The 21718-nt window shown below is 35.0% G+C and overlaps 1 protein-coding gene across 2 annotated transcripts in view; it reads right to left on the bottom strand.

Moving 5' to 3' along the window:
• Positions 1-21718, bottom strand: part of LOC150085385 (uncharacterized) — a 237836-nt gene that overhangs the window by 93210 nt on the left and 122908 nt on the right. For both annotated transcript variants that reach the window (XM_090373192.1, XM_090373193.1), the window contains one exon: positions 12566-12706. In XM_090373192.1, the coding sequence (XP_090229318.1) occupies positions 12566-12706 (141 nt within the window). The remainder of the gene's footprint in view (positions 1-12565; positions 12707-21718) is intronic.

A 21718-nucleotide genomic window follows, 5' to 3' on the forward strand; every position in this document is an offset into this window, starting at 1 on the left:
ATGATATAATAATAAAAATATTTATTTCATATATATATATACACAGGGTGATTCACTACTAGTGCGATAAACTTGCAGGAGGTGTAGGGGGCACAAAGACAAATCGGAATCACATAGCATTGCAGGGTCCGAAATGCCTTCGTCATGAGGTAGAGGATGTTGAATGGGAGGTCGCAATCGGGTTGAACAGCGATCCTACTGAAAGTCAGCATTTGCAAACCGTTTCTGTTGAAGAAACCAAGTAGCAAAAGTCCTCCGGAGTGGATAATCCACAGGCTCCAATGATTGGACACATTGCAGATGGTATGAACTCATTTGGTTTGTTGACAGTATCCTCCATACAGTGGATTGGGAAATACCTAATCGTTGGCCTATCGCTCGAGTACTCATACTCTGATTGCCTTCTGCAAGACGTAGGACATTCTCCTCATTGTCTGGCATCCTCGTCGTTCACTCTCGATTCATGGTACCTCTCGTGAAACAATCAGTCTCACGTAATCTTCTCATCGTACGATTAAAATCACATGATGAGGAGCACGCCTGTGCAGGAAATGTTCCTGGTACAAGCGCAGAGCGGCGTGCCCGTTACAGCCTGCAGCTCCATACATGAGGTGCATGTCGGCCAGTTCAACGTTTGAATACTCGTCCATCCTACTGCCTCGAGAACCGGTTCGCAAATGCTGACTTCCAGCAGGATCGCTGTTCACGCGATCTCCCGTTCAACGTCCTCTACCTCATGACGAAGACATTTCGGACCCTGCAATGTTATGTGATTCGTCTTTGTGCCCCCTACACCTCCTGCAAGTTTGTCACACTGGTAGTTAATCACCCTGTATATATATATATGAGTAATATGGAAAGAAAGTTAATATTGTATCAAGCTGTAATTAATACTTATGGGTGAAAGCAGTTGCTAGAGTAATTATGCATTACGACCATAATGTGTATAAAATATTTTGTATAATATTGAAGTTAATTCAAGCAGACAATACCAAGCTGGATTTAAAGAAATGCAAGGGATATATATATATATATATATATATATATATATAAATAAATAAATAAAAAAAATATACACACACACACACACACATACACAAAATTTATTGTTGTCTACCCACAACCTAGATGACTTTAACTGGGGCCAACCACCCAGACTAAATAACTAACAGTTCTGATACTACAGCAAATTACCTGGATCTTTTTATATAAATATTCCATAATAATAGAGATGTAAACGTATTTAATAAAAGAGATGCATTTAATTTCCATGTAGATGGCCTTACGAACTGGAGATCTAATATATCGAAATCAGTACACGCAATATCATTTTATCCCAATGCCTGAGGATTGCTTCTATTTGCAATAAAAACACAATCTGTGCAGCAAACATAATAGCGTTGTACAATAAGTTGATAAATAATAATTTCCCTATCGCTTACCTGAAATACCACTTCAGGAAGGCGATAAATATAATTAATTTCAAAATTTATTTTCTGAACCCATTGCTTCAATATAATTACCATAATTACGGATTTAGAGCCATGTATATTATGTACATAGGATACGCTTTGCTTTCTTGGTGTCTTACAGCTTAGAAAACTTGTACCCACCTGCCTGCAAATTATAGTGTATCATTTATTTTATTTTACTTTATCTTATCTTATAATCACACTGTATATACTTAAGTTCATGTAAGGTGACATGCAAATTCAGCTCAGGGTCCTACTATAGAAACGGGTTTGCAATCCCAGGCATACCCGAGCTACAACTTACATCTTGTATTGTCTTTAAGCTGTCCTACACTTTGTTCTTATTTCTTCGAAATTATTAGGGTAATCTGAGGATGTAGGAGAAACTATTTCTTATTTGTACTACTATATTTTCGCCTTTATGGAGTTCAGGTTCTATTATTCCTACTCTTATTACTATCTGCATGTTTCTCTTCGAATTAACTTAACTTTAATTAATTAATTAATTATTTATTTTTACCATATCCATCACATAAGGGTCACCACATATATACTCACTAGAGGGATTATTATTTCATAACGACTAGTTGTTACATTATGTCCTGGATACGGCAGATATACCTTATACTTCACATTTATTCTTATTTTAATTATTAAATTACGTTCTCTGTCGGGTCAACGATGTATGCTTAAATTTATAATATCTTTCTTTTGATTCTAAAAAATTTAATTACCTTTAATTGGTTTAGATTCAAATTACTTAATCTCGGAATTTTTATATATCTTAGCAGATATTGATCATTACAGAAACAAACTCCTTGTAATTTTTTGCCTTCAGTCTGGGTGGTTGACGCCAGTTGAAGTTATCTAGATTGTGGGTAGACAACGATAAGTTGTGCGTGTGTGTGTGTATACACACACACACACACACACACACACACACACACACACACACACACACACACACAGTAAAGTGCCTGCCTGGCAACCCAAAGGTCATGGGTTCGAATCCCGCCTCGAGCTTGGATCAAAGTACTGCAAAAACCTTGGGAGGTGCATTATGGCCACAGAAGCCGATGCGCCAACAACTACCAAAAAAAAAAAAAAAAAAACCACATATATATAACTGATAATTCATATAAAAAATATGGCAAAAAACAGTAGAGCAAAAATTACATTAAAATAAATCAACAGGGAGGGGGAAGTAAAGGTAGCAATATAAACCATAGCCAAAAGTCCCCAAATAATTTAGAGCTTTAAATCCAATTAATATTAATAAATCCAATTTAAATTTAAAATAATGCCAATTATATATAATTTAGCGGTACCCCCCCCCTTGTAAGGTACCAGTTCCGAAAGATGTGAAATATCACCAAAAAGGGACTAAAAAGAACTACTAAAAGAAAACAAAATATTAGACTGACCATTATGCCCCATATTGACAGAGGACCACGAGGCCAGTAATGGTCATGGAATCGCTGCATTTCAATCACTATACAAATCGTTGCAAAGGCGAACTGATCGTAGGACAAAACCACCCCTTCTAACTCCGATCGATCCACAAATGCAGAGGATTTGCATAGCGGCGGTCCTTATGCAGCGAGAAATAAACTATAGAACAGACAGCACTCTAGGGCAAAGCCACACCACTGACATAATGTAAGCTTAGCCAGCTTATATAAACAGAAAAAGGAGAATAGATGGCGGCACAGGCACTGCTTTTTGCATATCAACCCACTACTACCACTAAGTTATATTTAAATAATGACTTAAAAGTTAAAATGTAATAAGAAAATGAAAATAAATATTAAGCTATCATTAGAGGCAGCAAAATGCACATCCTCCACATGATGCCCAGATAATTAATATAAAAAATAAAATAAAACATAAGCCAGTAGTATGGCAAAAAACAGTAGAGCGAAAATTAACTTGAAAATAAAAATAACATAAAAATAAATCAACAGGGAGGGGGAAGTAAAGGTAGCAATATAAAGGCTAACCTTACATTATGTCAGTGGTGTGGCTTTGCTCTAGAGTGCTGTCTGTTCTATAGTTTATTTCTCACTGCATAAGGACCACTGCTATGCAAATCCTCTGCATTTGTGGATTAATCGGAGGAAGAAGGGGTGGTTTGGTCCTTCAATCTGTTCGCCTTTGCGACGATTTGTATAGTGATTCCATGACCATTATTGGCCTCGTGGTCCTCTGTCGATATGGGGCATAATGGTCAGTCTATTATTTTGTTATTTTTTTTCTTTTATAGTTCTTTTTAGTCCCTTTTTGGTGATATTTCACGTCTTTCGGAACTGGTACCTTACAAGAGGGTACTGCTAAATTATATATAATTGGCATTATTTTTAAATTTAAATTGGATTTATTAATATTAATTGGATTTAAAGCTCTAAATTATTTGGGGACTTTTGGCTATGGTTTATATTGCTACCTTTACATCCCCCCTGTTGATTTATTTTTGTTATTTTTATGTTAATTTTCGCACTACTGTTTTTTTGCCATACTACTGGCCTATGTTTTATTTTATTTTTTATATGAATTATTGGTTATAATCTGGGCATCATGCAGAGGATGTGCATTTTGCTGCCTATAATGATAGCTTGATATTTATTTATTTTCTTATTACATTTTAACTTTTAAGTCATTATTTAAATATATAACCCTTGCGTTTCTTTAAATCCAGCTTCGTATTGTCTGCTTGAATTAACTTCTATATTATTATCTTCAATATTATACAAAATATTTTACACACACACACACACACACACACACACACACACACACACACACACACACACACACACACACACACACACACACACGTAACCCTTGTATGACATGGTTTTGCTTTCAATATAACACGATCTACAAATTGTTGTATCGCTTCTTTTCACACACTTACCACGCGACTTAAAAATCAAATTTTACGTTCGTTAATTTTGTGTCTGTTTGAATAACGGGTGTAGTTGCCATAAGGGGAAACACGCAAGTACATACATACATACATACATACTTTTTTGTGTACTGCCAGTTTTTTACCTTATGTTTGTTTGTTTGTTTTAGGGCTTTACGGCGCAAGGACAGCAAAGGCCATAATGCGCCTAACTATGGTGATATTAAGATAGAACTATAGATAGAACTATATATACATAGTTCTATCTGTATAGATGTTATTCAAATTTTTACCTTATAAAGAGTTAATTGTTGCGCAAGTAGTTATAAATAGTGAATTTAAGAAAAAATTAAAATCTTGGATCGGTTGAAAAATGTAATAAAACAAGGAGTTGTTGCAAGGAGTTTGAATTTAAATGAATCAACAATTCATACAATCAAACAAAATGAGCAGAAAATCAGAGATAGTGTTATTCCTGGGTTAATGATAAGTGCAAAGTGCGTTGCTCGCATATGCGATATTTTAATGGAAAAAAATGGAGACATCTCTAATGGTTTGGATTGAAGATTGTACTCACAAGAAAATGCCTTTGAGTGGAAACCTTATTAAACAAAAAGCCCTCAAAATGTATCAATATTTAAAAGAACTTGAACAAGATTTTTCAGAAGAAAGCTCTAAGCATGAATTTTGTGCCAGTAAGGGCTGGTTTGAAAATTTTAAAAGCGATTTTCTTTGCATAATCTTCAGCTCAACCTAGGTGCTGCCCAAAAATTCCCAGAAGAACTTTTAAAAATGATTGAAGAAGGTATATATAGTGCAGACCAGGTATTCAATGCAGATGAATTTGGGTTAAACAGGAAAAAAATGCCAAAACGCACTTATATAACAAAAAATGAAAAAACAGCTCCTGGATTCAAAGTTTCTAAAGACAGAATTACTCTACTGTTTTGTAGTAATGCATCAGGTGATTACATGACAAAACCAATGTTAATTAACCGATCTTTAAATCCTTGTGCTATGAAAGTGATTGACAAGTCCACCCTCCCTGTTCATTGGAGAGCCAACAAAAAGGCATGGCTTACAGCTAGCATATTTGAAAATTGGTTTTTTAACTGTTTTGTGCCTGATATAGAAAAATACATGAAGAAAAAAAATACTGACTTTAAAATTTTACTAATTTTAGATAACACGCCAGGGCACTCAAAAAATGTAACCCATCCGAATATTAAAATACAGTCCATTCCAGTTATTTGGGACACATCGGGATTAGTGCATTTTGGCCTGATTAAGCAGCTGCCCCAATTATCCGAAGTTTCACGTAAATAGTTAAAAATACAATGTACCCCCCCCCCTTTACAATTGGTTCAAGTGTACAATCAAATCACGTTACAACGAACTCACCATAGTAAAGCATTCACTATACAATGTGTAGTAAGCGCCGGTCATTGTGATCACGTTTGTGAATTGAATTTTAATTCTATTAAGCAGCGATTCTAATTAGAGAAAATAGGAAGAATATTATCCACAGGCTATAAAAGCAAAGATATATTAAGCACAAATTTACCCTTTATTACCTTACCAATTAAAAAATTAAATGATACGTGAAAATCGGAAGAATATACATGATAATCGGAATAATTAATAAGTACTGCAATATGTGCATACGAACTAGTTGGCATTTCTGTTCACTGACATTTGTGGGTGGGGGTTAAAATTTAAAACAGTAAAAAGATAAGCAATCAATAACAAAGAATACGGCACACACAAATTGCAAGTAACACAATACGCGCAAGTGAGAATGGAGTAACGAGTTACAAAGCTTTAAAAATAGGAATGAAGAGGAGATCTGAAAATTAATTTTTTTATATGATTGAAGATTTCATGGAAGTGTAAACACATTTCACCATAATAACCCACAGAATTCCAGCTGTCGGTATTATCGCAAATTCAATAAGATCGAGTTTACTATCCGTTTATGATAGTAAACAGAAAAGATTTCACTAACAGAAAAGCCCAATAAACAGGTTACTGCTAATTTCGACCTCCAGAATTTCGACCGAACCACGTGGTACCATCGGAGACAATCGTAGGGTATTCTCCAGTGTTGTTGTGGTCTCCTGCCCCAATTAAGCGAAGTAAGCCCTGGCTATTTTCTCGATTGGTTACTGTTTTTTAAGATTTTCCCCAAATAAACGGCTGCCCCGATTAACCGGTGGCCCAAATAACCAGAATCCACTGTAATTTATTTGCCGCTTAAAACGTCACTTATTAAACCCCTTGATCAAGGGATAATTTCAACATTTAAAGTGTGTTATGTTCGTCAAACATTCGAATTAATTTTGGAAAAAATGGAATCTAATCCAAACATGACACTGTATCAAGAGTGGAAAGAGTTTCAATATTTAATTGTGTAAAAATTATTTCTCTATGTGTAAAGGAGTCAAAACCCTCTACACTGAAAGGTTGCTGGAAAAAAATATGGCTATGGCCTGGTGATGTCCTTAATCAAAATTTCATACCTCCTGTGGATGCTGAACTAAGTCTTATAACAAACCTGGCACACATTTGTGGTGGTGAGGGATTTTCCGATATGGTTGAAAATGAAATTCGTGAATTAATTGATGAAGAAACAGATTTAAATGAGGAGGAATTGGTTCAATTAATAGAAAACGCCAAACCAAATACAAATTGTGAGGAAAGTTCTACTGAAGATTCTGATTGTGCTGAGTCCGTTAAAGAGTTTAGTCTAAAGAAATTAGAAGGTGGATTAAATTTGGCACAAAAGTTAGGTTTTGGTTTGTTTTTTTTTTAGGAGCATTAGCAACTAAGGCCATATTGCTCCAAGGATATGCGGTGGTCATTCCTCTGACCTTTCCGCATCCTCCGTATTTGGTGGTCACGGGCTCGAACCCTGGTCTAATCAAGAAGCGTGTGCTACGCACTGCCGCTCCTGCCCACCTGGCTACGGAGGCACCCCACAAAAGTTAGGAAGTTATTTTATGGATAATGATCCCTCAACAGAGTGCTCGGAAAAATTCAAAAGACAATTGGACAGTTGTTTAGCTCCATATTATGAACTTAATAAAAATTGCAGAATAGTGGTAAGCAATGTCTTATTACCGACTCTTTGATAAGAAAACCAGCTGAAGTACCCAGTGAGAATTATATAAATGATGTCGAAGAGATTTCAAGTGATAACGACGTCCAAAATATTTTTTCTGAAGACAGTGATGACGATTAAAATATCCATTTCTTTAATTTTGAAATTTATGCATTATGTGCAATGAAATTTATGTACAATTCCTAATTTTTATAATAATATGCTATATATTTGTTAAATAGTTAGTTACATGAATTCTTGAATGAATAAAATGTTTTTGTTGAATGTCATTGTTGTTTTTATAATTAAAAAAAAAAAAAACACTACCGAACGTAACCCTACATTTTTTATGAAACCTGAACCTCATATAATGCGATTTCTATAATGCGTGATATTTCTGGAACCTAACCTTCGCATTATACAAGGGTTACCTGTATATATAAGGGCATAGGAGAAAAATGATCACTAGAGAGTAGTCTCCTCCCCAAATTCAAAAAATAGTTTTCAAATGACAAGTCCACAGAGTAACAGATTTTGTTATTTTACTCATAGGATATTTGCTTAATACTGTGGATAATAAAGTGTAAATTAGAAGATTACAGGGAATCAGGATTCTGACAGTTTTTGCTTACAAACAGAAGACAGTTTGATTATGTGTGGTACAATGTTATTGAAATCACTCACTGACAAAAGTTTAATAAATTGACACAAAATATGATGGAAATTTAATAGTATGACATAAAATTATACAAAATTTTAATAAACTTTAGGCAATTCAAACTGTGAATTTATAATTCACAGTTTGAATTGTGAATTATAAATTCACAAATATTTTAAGTTATCAACTTTAAAAATAGGAAGGATCCACATCCTGAAATAAGACTTCCAGACATATGCAGTACTCAAGAGAAGGCCTAATCATTATTTTATACAGTGAAATAATTATCTCCTTACCTCCTCCCCCAAATAAACAGAATGAACACTTTGCTTATCTGTTCTTTGTCATATCATGTACTGGCAATTACAAATATAAAATTTCAAAAATATTTTGTCCTGCGAATTTAAAACAAATATTTTTAAATGCTGGATATCCTCATGTTGTTGTTATTATTTGGTTTTTAGGAGCATTAGCAACTAAGGCCATATTGCTCTGGGGATATGCGGTGGTCATTCCCTGACCTTTCTGCATCCTCTGTAATTGGTGGTCACGGGCTCGAACCCCAGTCTAATCAAGAAGCGTGTGCTACGCACTGCTTCTCCTGCCCACGGAGGCGACAGGATATCCTCATATTTTTCTGACTTTACTGAAAGATCAACATAATCTTTTTAGCTCATTAACACTTTTAGTACACCTAATTTTTTTGAGGTTATAATTGCTGAGTAGTAAGACCAAATAAGATTTGCAGTGTTAAAGAAGCACTGGCTATTCCTTCATGACTTTTAATGTCTTTATCAGCCTTATATTACTTTTTTACATAAAGTGGCTGAAGATACTCTATTCCAGTTCTTGAACATATTGAAAGAGCAACTAATGATCATAAAAGGTGGTGGCCTCTTCCTGCCTGGTTCGGGTTCACTTTACAGGTGACCCCCGCGTAATGCTGATAATTCGTTCCGGAAAAACAGAGCGCTAAGTGAATCCGTGCTAAGCGAGCATTGCATTCCCATAAGTGACATATGCATTTGTGAGTTGCGGTAGGTGCTATAGGATATTTCCTAATCAATAATAAACAGTAGTGAAAAGATGAACAAATGTCGGTCAAAATATTTAATATTCAAATATTTGTACATATAAAATATTCTGCATTACATACGTATATAATTATGTGGTAACTACTTACGTATCAAAATTAAACTTAAAATTCCAATTAAAATCATGAAAAATGTGTTGATTTTGGGTTGAACTTTGGCCCTCTTCCAAATAAACTAAAAGGGTATTAATTTTAAATCCCCCACAGCATTACCACCTAACAGTAAAGTCAACCAATCCTTCGCCGCTTTGAAACCTGGCATGTTTTTTCTTCTTTCAATATGAAACTTCTTTTAGGCATTCGTTTTTCCACAAAAGTCCTGCTTCATCTATGTTAAAAACTTGTTGAGAAATATAACACATAATACCCCTCTTCAATAATTTTAACTTCTTTTTTGAAAGTTTCGGCTCCTTTTTTTTTTTTAGGTGAGTTTTCTTCAGATCATCATATTGGCTAATCTCTTTTTTTCTCTCTCTCTCTTTTTTTTTTTTTTTTTTTTTTTTTTAATATTTAACTTAACTGAATTCTGCATTGGATATTATCTTCAATAAAATTAGTTAGTCTTTCCATTTCAATCCTAATAGCCGGCCTAGCCCTAGTTGCTTGCAGTAGAATAGCTATCCTTCCCACTGCTAAAATGAATTCTTTATTTTTTTATAATTGTTCTTACAGTTAAACTTGCAAGTCCTAAATTATGGTACACATCCGCTTGTCGTTGACCGGAATCGATTAGCTTTAAAACGTCTAATTTCATTTTCAAATTCAGTCTTTTTCTTACATTTATAGTCTTCGTACTTCGCCCAGATGTTGTTGCTTTTCCATTCTTATTGGCCATTATTAACTCTTCGAAAATGTAACTGCGTTGGTTTGCATTAATTGCGATACAATGTTCAAGTAAACTGTCCGTTATGCACAATATCTAAGTGATGACTAGACTTCAGATAAATGCATATTACGCAAATATTACAAGCAATATACTTGATCATTTTTTTAAAATGTTGATCTCGGAACTACGTAACAACTGACTGTACTGCAATTAAATTAGCGCGCAAGAAAATTTCACTGAGTGTGGGAAAATTTCTCAAGTCGGCGTGGGAAACGTTTTAATGCCGTTCTGCTATTCATTTTCAAGCTATTGACTCCATCAAATGAAATGATTTCGTTAAATATGCCAAAAATGCAATCTGAAAAGAGCATTATAGTGATCTGTGACAGCGTTATAGTCAGATACGGGTTATAATATAAGAACAGCGTTATAGAGAATCAGCGTAAAGCGAACCGTGTTATAATGGGGGCCTGCTGTACTCTCCAATCTTCTGGCAATTCTGAAAAAGGAAACACTGCATCCAATGTTTATATAAATAATGTACTCTAATTGATCCTGCTTGCAGAGCATGGACTACAATCATTCTAGAGCAGCACACTAATATTTCCAGAGAATTTTATTTCTGTGGTTTTATTTGTCTGATAAAACATTTCTTGATATATCATTAGAAGGAGCTATTAGTTTAAAATTTACCAAAATTGGTCAATTTTAAATGCATTGTCAATCCATGACCTTCATATAAAAATACAGTGGAGTCTTGCTAGTTCAAGCTTCATTCAATCAAGGTTCCATTTAGTCCAAGGCAATAACTGCAGTCAAGGTAGCGAACAACCATCTAAACACAAAATGTCGTTGAGGCAAGAGTCGTACGCAAGTGTGTGTGTGTGCGTGCGCGCGTGTGTGTGCGCGTGTGTGCGTGCGCGTGTGCGTGTGCGCGTGTGCGTGTGCGTGCGCGTGCGTGCGTGTGCGTGCGCGTGCGCGCGTGTGTGTGCGTGCGCGTGTGTGTGCGTGCGTGCGCGTGTGTGTGTGTGCGTGCGCGTGTGTGTGTGTGTGCGTGCGCGTGTGTGTGTGTGTGTCTGTGAGCATATGTCTTTCAGGCATTCATCTTGTTCATGGATTGTATTAGTAGTGACAAATGATGCAAGCATATACAGCATCAGCTTAAAAAGGGGGGGGGGACCCTTCCACATCACCAGTCAATTCCCTCCAATAATCTGTCCAATTCTTCCTTAAATTTATTCAATCTACCCACTTCTACAACACTAGATAAGTTTTTCCCACAACCAACTACCCTCTCACTGAAAGCAAATTGCCACAAATCTATTCTATAACCATCAATTTAAATTTATGCTCCCTTATGTGTGTTGGTTGAACAATGCTAAGAAAATGCCATTAACATTTAGCTTTTTCAGTCATTCAAAGCCATAAACACCTCATTCAGATCCTCTCACTGGTGCCTAGTTTCCAGATACTGCAATTTGCAGAACCAAAGTTTTTTCTTAGTAAGAGTACCATTATGCTCTCCTCACTAATCTCGTTGCTGTTCTCTGCACCCATTCCAATAGCCCCATATCCTAAAATGAAGCTTCCAGATCTGTATGCAGTACTCAAAAATGCCCTTACATAGCAAAATTATTATCACCTTATCGCTGCTGGTGCAAAATTCCTGTATATCAGTGACAAAACTGAATCGGCTATTCTGGCAACTTGTTTCACTGTTCAGAGAGCTTATCTGACTGCACAATTACCCCTAGGTCTCTTTCATTTTATTGTGTGGTACATTAATCTGAGATTACTGCTATCCATATGTAGTACTTTGCATTTGTCAATGCAAAACTTCAATTGCCACTTCTAAACCCACAGCCTAATTTTCTAATCTTGTTGCAATAGCATACCCTGATTACTGCTGTTAACCACTATGTCAACCTTTGTATCATCTACAAACCTAAACATTAAGCCTGATATGTCTTCATCAACATTATTAATAAATACTGAAAACAACAATGGGTACTGAATCATAATTATAAGAGAATGTTTAGGAGGCAGGGTGAGATTAATGGGGGTCTTCTCATTGGCCAATCAGGGGTCAATCATTCTCTTATAATGTCATTTCCTTTCCTCTTTCGTGGATATTCTGATCATCATGTGTAACATGTGACTAAGGGTAACATGTGACTATCTGGCAGAAATTCCAGGGAGTGATGCTATTAACAAAGGTAATAATTGTGGCATAACAGCATATTAATTGGTATTTCTCTTATATGATAATTTTCATTAATACAATAAAAGTTATTCTAGTCTTTGAGATTATGATCTTAGGTTTGTTAAAGGCAACTATAGTAGGAACTCTCAAATTAATATAATAACAGACAAATTATAGCAGAAGGTGATAGAAATTCACAATTTTAGAAAAATTTTAATTAAACAATAATGGTGGATCATGTCTGTTTTTCTCTGAGGTTTAACTGAAATGCATTATTTTTTTTTTTTTTATATTACAAATTTTCTTACCTTTTCCTTTAAAAGATATTCTTCTTCAGTACCCTTTTTCATATTAAGTGTTAATTTATCTACTGTCAACTGTAAAGATTGATTCTCATCATTTATTATTTGCAGCTTCAGTGCTAATTCTTCTACTTGTTCTTTTAGCAACTAAGTAATCAAAAATAATAATAACAATAAATAAATAATGAAAGTTGGTTTTGGAAGTCACAGACAAAATTGAGTTCAGTTCATAACCATGACAGTTTATGAAAATTATCTTTACAAAAAACAGTTCTTAACATATACACTATATAACCAAAAGAAATTAGACATCAATGTGTACTTTGCCAGAGGCTACCTACATGTGAAATGACATGTTAGTTAGTTATTTGGTTTTTAGGAGCATTAGCAACTAAGGCCATATTGCTCCAGGATATGCAGTGGTCATTCCTCGACCTTCCCGCATCCTCCGTATTTGGTGGTGACAGGCTCGAACCCCAGTCTAATCAAGAAGCGTGTGCTATGCACTGCTGCTCCTTCCCACCTGGCTACGGAGGTGCCTGAAATGACATGTGTAGCTGAGCAGAGTGATATGCACTTTTAAAATGCATACCAATATAAATCTTATGAGTCTGGCTATGCAGCTTCAGCACTACATTAGAAGCAAGTATGTGTTATGGACCAGAAATTCCAGACTTTCAAAGAGGGGGGGGGGTGTAAAAGCATCAATCAAATTTCCTATTTGGTAGACAAAAAAATCCAAGCTTCCAGGATAAAACCAAGCAATCCAAACCCTAGACCAAACACTTTCAGTTCAGTTGAGGGAGGGATAGTGGTTGTTGGTTGCCACATTAATAACCTTTTGGTGTACATAACTGTGACCCATTTGAACCTCCAAAAATCCACTGCAGTGGATATCATTCCAAGACAAAAGACTGAAAGTGATATTTCAATGAAAAAAGTCCAGATGGCCTTACAAATTTATGAAATATTTTCAGTGAACCATAAAGAGAGTAGCCAGTACCTCATGCATGTCATTCTTTAAAAACATAATGAAGGTCCAAGAGGTCACAGAAACATCCATGAGTATGTTAACCTCTGTAGGCAGCTGTTCAGTTCAATAGTAGGGTTGCTGTGCACATAAGCCCAATATCAGTCACCAATGTGAAACTGCGTGGAGTGATATTCCAGATGTTCCTGGACAACAGAACAGTGGAAAGTGATCTATGGAGTGACAAATCTTGCTACATAGTGTTTCATTCCAATGTGCATGTTTGGGCAAAGATTGCCCAGTAAGTGGTTCCTATTATAACATATCATCTTAAACATGGTTTGAATCTCTTTGCTGAAATGGTCTGTTTCAACTAGTTTAAACTTAATCTATTGGGTGTACAGCCCAAAATCAAAGTTCACAACCTACTTTGATGTTTTGGATATTTATGTGCTACCTACACTGTGATAATACTCCAGGCCTTGTCAGTATCAGTATGACAATGCTCCATGTCATACAGAACAGTAAGAGTTAGACAGGTCTGGCCAGCTCAGAGTCTAGTTAAGTGTGTGTGTGCGTGCATGCGCAAATAATTTTGACTAAATAGTGTGCGTGAACATACAAATACAGCAGACTCTCTCGATTTACCGGAATCAGATTAACAGGGACACTTCAAGACTCTAAATTTAAAAAAATCAACCAGAAATCATAAAATTCAAGTAGTAACTAGAATAAGTATAATCAGATATTTTGCAAGTTGTAAATAAGTGCCATTATAAGTCATCATTGGGAGATTAGTGTACCTATTTAACCTTTAGTTTAGTAAGTCGCGTGATAATGCAAATGTTTAGTTTGATTTAGTGCGTCACGTCGATTGTTGTGTTTCATCGAACCGCAAAAGGGCAAATTTTGTTTTGTTATTTATGTCAGGGATGTCAGTTTTTTTTTTTTTTTTTTTTAATTTAGAAATCAAGCTTTCAGTAAAGCTTGAGATTTCTAAAAAAAAGAGCTTTCAATAAAACAAAAACTTTAAATTATTCAAAAGTTTGAAAACGGTGTAACCGTTAAATCTCTAATGAACCATTATAATGTTGGTGACCAAACCATACGGGACATTGTAAAAAAATAAAGGGAAACATCGCATTTGACACACGAGTAGTGCGTGGTAAGTTTTTTTTATCTATCATCATTCTTTTTACGTAGGTTGCTGATCTTTTTTCGATACAGTAAGTCCAAGACTTACGTAGCTTCAGACTTACATTATGTTAGACAGAATATGAGAAGCAGTGAAGGGATCGGCAGCAATGAAGTCAACTATAATAACCAAGGCTACGAAACACATATCAGTTTTTACAGTAGAATAACATGCGTTTTTTCTTCCTTTTATGTTTTCTTTTCTTACATGCCACTCTGGCTACTTCACTGCTGTCCCCAAATAATTTAATTAAACTAATTAAAAATATATAACTATTTTTCTTCATTCTTCTGAGGATATGTGGTTTTTGTAATTTTGGCATATCAGGGACATAGTAGTAATATTATATTAGTTATTCCCGAGTTCATAAAACTCGACTTATGTAAGAAGTCCTGTAACGTAATCTTATGCATGTCGGGGACTTACTGTATTTTTGGATTAACCAGGAAATCGATTATCTGGGAATTTTTTTACCATCTATCCCAGAAAATAGAGTCTACTGTATATAAAGTAAAAGTTTTATATGTAAAGAGATTCTTTGTGAATTGGGAATTCTGTGAGATAGTGATAGTAGTTTCATTTCTAAAATTACACAGGTTCAAATTTCATTCAGGAAAATTTGAACTGATGGGATAAGAATTAAAATATGTACCTATAGGCTTATAATAGCTTACAATACTCTGATATATACTATGCTCGAAAAAGTACTTAGACACTAGTAATGTTGAACAAAATAGAATTCTTCAATGTTACTGTTGTCATAATACTCTTTCTCCTATATAAGATTTTTGATCAGTTCACAATAATAGCTAGTTAGAATTTAGCCCTATTTCTCCTTCAATACAGTTACCATTCTAGCAGCTAAAGTGAGCTATATTGAATTTTCTCTGATCTGGAATATCATTTCATTCCAAATACAGTTACCATTCTAGCAGCTAAAGTGAGCTATTTTGAATTTTCTCTGATCTGGAATATCATTTCATTCCAAAGGAAATTGTGATTAGGAACTTAAGAATATTATTAAAACTTGTTGGTCACCACATCAGTAATTTGTCAAATCAAACTGCTTAAACCTTCTCATGCTAATATTGACTGATATCATGAAAAGATGGAGCATGTTAAGAGCATAGAGTTGTCCAAAACGTCAACATACTATATAATAATGTAGCATTGAAGGTTTTTGATATTACAATCAATGGTCCCACTCTGAACCACAGAAGTCCAAACCTCATTTGCACTGCAACAGATAACATTCTCCAGCCATTACCCAAAAAACCAACTTAACTGTCAAGCATAAATGTTGTATAATATATTACAGCTTCATAGAATCCCTTTCCCTTTTTCTGAAGTCCACAAATTGTTGTTTACAAACTACTGATTATGAATGCTTCCATATGAAATGCATCATTCCAATCTGAATCACAATGGTGGAAGTGTGATGGAGTGGGGATGCTTTCACAGCATAGCAATGACCAGTGAATTTTGTGGACAGTATAATGAATGGATTATGCTACTGTCATATTCTAGACAGTGCTGTACTTCCTACACTGATGGAAGTGTATAGTTAAGGACCACATATTTTTCTAAAGGATGCTGCTCTCTGCAATAAGGCATGATATGTGGTGATCTGGTTTGAGGAGAATGTACTATCACTATAATGGCTAGCTCAAGAGTCATTGGATTGGACTGGAGATGCAAATTAAAAATTGACTGTGGAGGAAAACTTCCCAAGCAATATTAACATATTTTCTGCATAGGGAATAGGGAAATATTTCTACCAAATATTGGTAAAATATTTGTTGGATAGGATGTCTGATGTATTGAAGGACAAAGGTAGGCCTACACCATATTTTGTTATTTTTAGTCACTTTATATGAATAACTTTGTGTCAACAGATACTCTGCTAACATAGTGTATGTTATTTTTATATTTGTTAGGTTTTCGATTGAAATCTTTACAGTCTTAACTATTTAAAAAAATATATATACATTGGTATGAATAAAGATTTTTGTTTAACTTACACCAAGTATCCCATAAGTGTACTTCCATAGGAAAAGCCAGCTATTTGACAAAATGTAGAAAATCAAAAGAGAGAATAGTTCTTGCATATCATCATTGGTTTCCAATTTGAAGCGTTATTTTTTTTTACCTAGGATGAACCATTACTGCAATACTCTCTTGATATATCAACAGTAAAAGGTGCTAACAATGTTGCCACTTTGACATTACATGAAAGAGGGATGTGTTTCTTGAGTAGGTAGAAGTGTGTGAGGAACTTTTTGGGCCCCCGGCATACATAGAACAGTGGCCTCTAGATCTTCATCGCCTATCCAAATAACATATGATACTCAGACATCTTGAGGAAATGAAAAGGTCAAGCAAAGTCAATCTGACAAAGACCAGTACAATTTATTAATTTTGTATGAGATTCTAGAGAGGAAACAGCTATTGGGTGCACTGTTATGTCATGATGTACCTACAAATAGTGAAAGAAACTACTGTGCTTTATTGAAAGAAATGTTTTAGTATTGTCAACAATGATAAAATGTGGCAAGTCAACAAAACCATACTCACATATAAATGGAATGCCACAGGTTTGTATAGTACTCCACGGTATTCCACACATAGAAGTATGTTTGATGACTTGCAACACTTTGCAACTATTGGCTGCAATGAAAATCTATTTCTGTACAAATTCAATTCAACGCAATAGTTTCTTTCACCATTCATCTTTCTTGTAGCACTGCTTCTCCCTACTCGGGAAATACATCCCTCTTTTGTGTCAACATTGCTGGTACATTTTATTACTGATAAGCTAAGGTGACAGTGTAGTAATGGCTAATCCTAGGTAAAAATCTGCAGCATTCAGGCTGGAAACTGATAAGATGGCCTGCACGGATTTTGATGTTTCTGAAATTTATGGTGTTTCTGGGTGTACTTTTAATGAATACCCAGAAAAACCAAAAATATTTCTAATTAACTAATCTGGGTGTACATTTAATTACAATTTTAAAAATTCAAATCGTTTTTACCTATCGTGTACGGCTGTTTTACAAACAGCATTTTTTTTTTTTTTAAAGATACATATTAAATGCATACACAATGTGTATACCCTACAGTATAAACTCACTTATCTGGATTGCACAGGACAAATACAAAATAATGTATTATGTTATAGAGAAAAATATGTAGTGGTGGATATTGTGTTGTGCAATGCATAGTGAAGCAGTAGGTAGCCGAATTGTTACACGCACCAGTATGGCATGTAGCAATTCAGCATTCAGAGATACACTCATCTCCTGAGCGCGGCTAGCCAATGCACTTGTTCATTTCACAAGTGTATATTTTTTCGTGATTTATCTAAAAAAAAAAAAAAAACAAGGTTTAATACCAATATGTGACCAAAAAGAAAATATGTTGTGCTAACATTAAAAGTTAATGGGAAAAAAAAAAAAAAAAAAGGCAATAATTCGGTCTTGAAAAGGAGTGAATAGGGACTTTTTTGGCTAAGAAAAATGGAGCTGACACATTAACAATTTCGAACATAAATTAAAACAGTGAAAGCATTATAAAATTCTCTAAACATTTGATGAACAAGGATGACAATTTAGCACATAAAGTTTGAGAAAAAGTTAGAAATGAAGAAGTTGAAGAGGTTATCTACACGTGGTTTTTTTAACAGCAATCTTTTGGACAACCAATATCTGGTCCTTTATTACGTGAAAAAAGCAATATTTTTTAATATGAAATTAAATGGAGACCTGAACTTCAAAGCAAGTTCTGGATGGCTCAGAAAGTTTATGGTGAAACATGGTATCAAAGAACTTGAAATTTATGGAAGAATACTTTGTTGGCAAATGTTTTTATAGAAATATTAACGTTTGTAGAGGAAATGATGATGTGACTGGTTTAAACTGGAAAGCACTCCATAGTAGGTAATTAGCCTCACAGTACTGCACCAGGGTACAAAACAAGCAAAGACTGTGTAACCATAATGGTTTGTTCCAATTCATATGCCAGACATTAACTGCTGTCATTTCTTATTGGGAAGTTGAAAATTTCTAGTCTTCAAAAATGTAAAAAGTCTCCCAGTTACCATACAATCATTAGAAAAAAAGGCATGGATGAATAGTGAAATTTTCAAACAATATAATAGAAAAATTGTTTATTCCAAAAGTGAAAGAATATCAAAAGTTGATTGATAAAGGAAGATAAATATTATTATTACTTGATAATGCAGCTTCACATCTGTCAATAGAATGCTTAAACCAGATTGACAAAATGGCTATCTAAAAATTTTTTCCACAAAATGCTACATTTGTAATACAACCAATGGATCAATGTGTAATGGAAGCACTAAAATGCCTGCGTCAAAAACAGCACCTTCGACGGCTCTTACTAGCTGATGATAATGGTGAGGAATCTGCTATAAATTTTTTTGGAATTCTATAAATGTGTCAACATTGAAAAAAATCACAGACAAAATCTTCAAAAGACCATTAGGAAGTTCTAATGACAGTACCACAAATGAAAACATTATAAAAGAAGTCACAGAAATATTAAAACAAATTGCAATATACAGAGAATGCAATGAAGAAGATATCAGTGTGCTGTCAAATTTTGATTATCCTGGATTCCAAATTTTGAAGGATGATGAAATAATTGAGTCCTTGTTGAACATAGAATTAGAGGAACAGGATCAAGAAGATAATGACGAAGAAAATATTGGTCCTTCACATAGTGAAGCTTTTCAATTTTAGAGATTTCTATGAAGTGGTTTGAGAAACAGGAAGAATGTTATATGAGACAATTTTTATGTTTAAAAAGTGTATGTGATTTAGCATTATGAAAAGGAAAGTAACTTTTAAACAAATGTTAATAAGCGACTTTTTCAAAAAACAATTTTATTTGTGTACATAATTATATATTTATTTTATTATGTAATTTGAATATTTTAAATAAAACATTATATGAATTTAAATTACATGTAAAATGATTTTTTCTTTGTTCAAATTATACAGATATTTCATTATCCGGACATCTTATACCCCTTTTAATCCAGATGATCAAATTTCTACTGTATTTCCTTTGTAATAAAGTTGTGCTAACTGGTATCTGCTTCTAATATGATTTTCATGTTCTGTGTCTTTGTCAATGGCAATTCACAGTTTTTTTGAACAGAAGAAATATAATTTTGAAGAGATATAATTCTTCTGTTGATATAACATCATTTGTGAAATATGTATATGCCACATATTTTGGAATTAAATTATGTAACAAAGATAAAAGTTCTCCCATTCCCAGCCCACCTCCAATGAAGTTTGCAGTAGTAGTAGTAGTAGTAGTGGCACATGATGCAAGAAAGCAAGTGTAGGAGCTTATGCAGCATCAGCCAAAAAAAAAAAAAAAAAAAAAATATCACACCATTCCCTCCAAATGCCTGTCCAGTTCCTCCTTAAATTTATTTAACCTATCAACTTCTACAACGACAGATGGAAGTTTGTTCCAGCAATTAACCACCCGCTGGTTAATTGCTGGAACAGATGTAGAATAGATGTGCAAATTTCCGCACATCTATTCTACATCTGTCCTTTCTTAATTTGAACTTATGTCCCCGTAGGTTGGTAATCTGAACAAGTGGAAGGATCCCATCAGAATTCAGCGTGCTCAACCCATTCAAGGCCTTATAGACCTCAATCAGATCACCGCGCAGGTGCCTAGTCTCCAGCCACTGCAATTTGCAGAACTTAAGCCTCTCTTGGTAAGAGAATCCCTTCATTCCCCTCACCAATCGTGTTGCTCTTCTCTGTACACGCTCAAGCAAATCTACATCCTTCCTAAAATGAGGCCTCCAGACCTGTATGCAGTACTCAAGGCGTGGCCTGACCATTGCCTTATACAGAGGGACAATCACCTCCTTTTCCCTGCTAGCAAAATTCCTATATATCATTGACAAAACCCCATGACCCGCCCTAGCAGCCTGTCTGCACTGCTCAGAAAACTTCATATCTGACTGCACAATTACTCCCAGGTCTTTTTCATTTTCTACCACCTTAAGTGTAGTACCACACAGTTGGTACGTTTCTCTGGGGTTACTTCTACCCATATGCAGTACTTTGCATTTGTCAAGGTTGAACTTCAGTTGCCACTTCTTAGCCCATCTGCCCAAATTATCTAGATCCTGTTGCAGTAGCACACTGCCATTACTGTCATTAACAACCCTGCCAACCTTTGTGTCATCTGCAAACTTCGACATTAAGCCTGATATACCTTCATCAATATCATTGATAAACACACAAAACAACAGTGGACCCAACACCGAACCCTGTGGGACTCCACTAATAACATTAGTCCACGAAGAGCAGCACCCATTGATTACCACCCTCTGTCTTCTCCCACTTAACCATCCTTTTATCCATTGTAGCAACTTACCCTTAATACCATTCTGCTCCAATTTGTACAGTAGTCTTCCATGCGCAACAGTGTCAAAAGCTTTCCTGAAATCCAAGTATATGATATCAAAATTATTTTTTGCATCCAGTTCCTTTGTGACCACATCATAATAACCAATCAAATTTGTCAGACAAGACTTTCCCTTAACAAACCCATGCTGTGTCTGAATTATTGCTGCAGTCTTGTCTAGATGATCCTGCAATGCATCTTTAACCAGCGACTCCATTATTTTACCCGGAACAGAAGTTAAACTAACTGGTCTGTAATTACTCGTGTCACCCTTCGATCCACCTTTGTGAATTGGGGACACATTTGCACATCTCCAGTCCGTGGGAACTCCCCTGAGTCCAAGGATGCTCTCATAATTATGGCTAAGGGTTTGCTTAGTTGCTTTGCCGCCTCCTTTAAAATAACTGGATAGATCCCATCCACCCCAGGTGCCTTTCTTATGTTTAACTTCAACAATTTCTCCTCAACTTTGCTCTCAGTTATTACAAAATCATTAAGCACACTGCTACAATTTGATAACCTTCTTCCATTT

This window comes from Mastigoproctus giganteus, chromosome 5, assembly GCF_048544385.1.
Source record: "Mastigoproctus giganteus isolate SK-2022 chromosome 5, ASM4854438v1, whole genome shotgun sequence".
NCBI classification, from domain to species: domain Eukaryota; kingdom Metazoa; phylum Arthropoda; class Arachnida; order Uropygi; family Thelyphonidae; genus Mastigoproctus; species Mastigoproctus giganteus.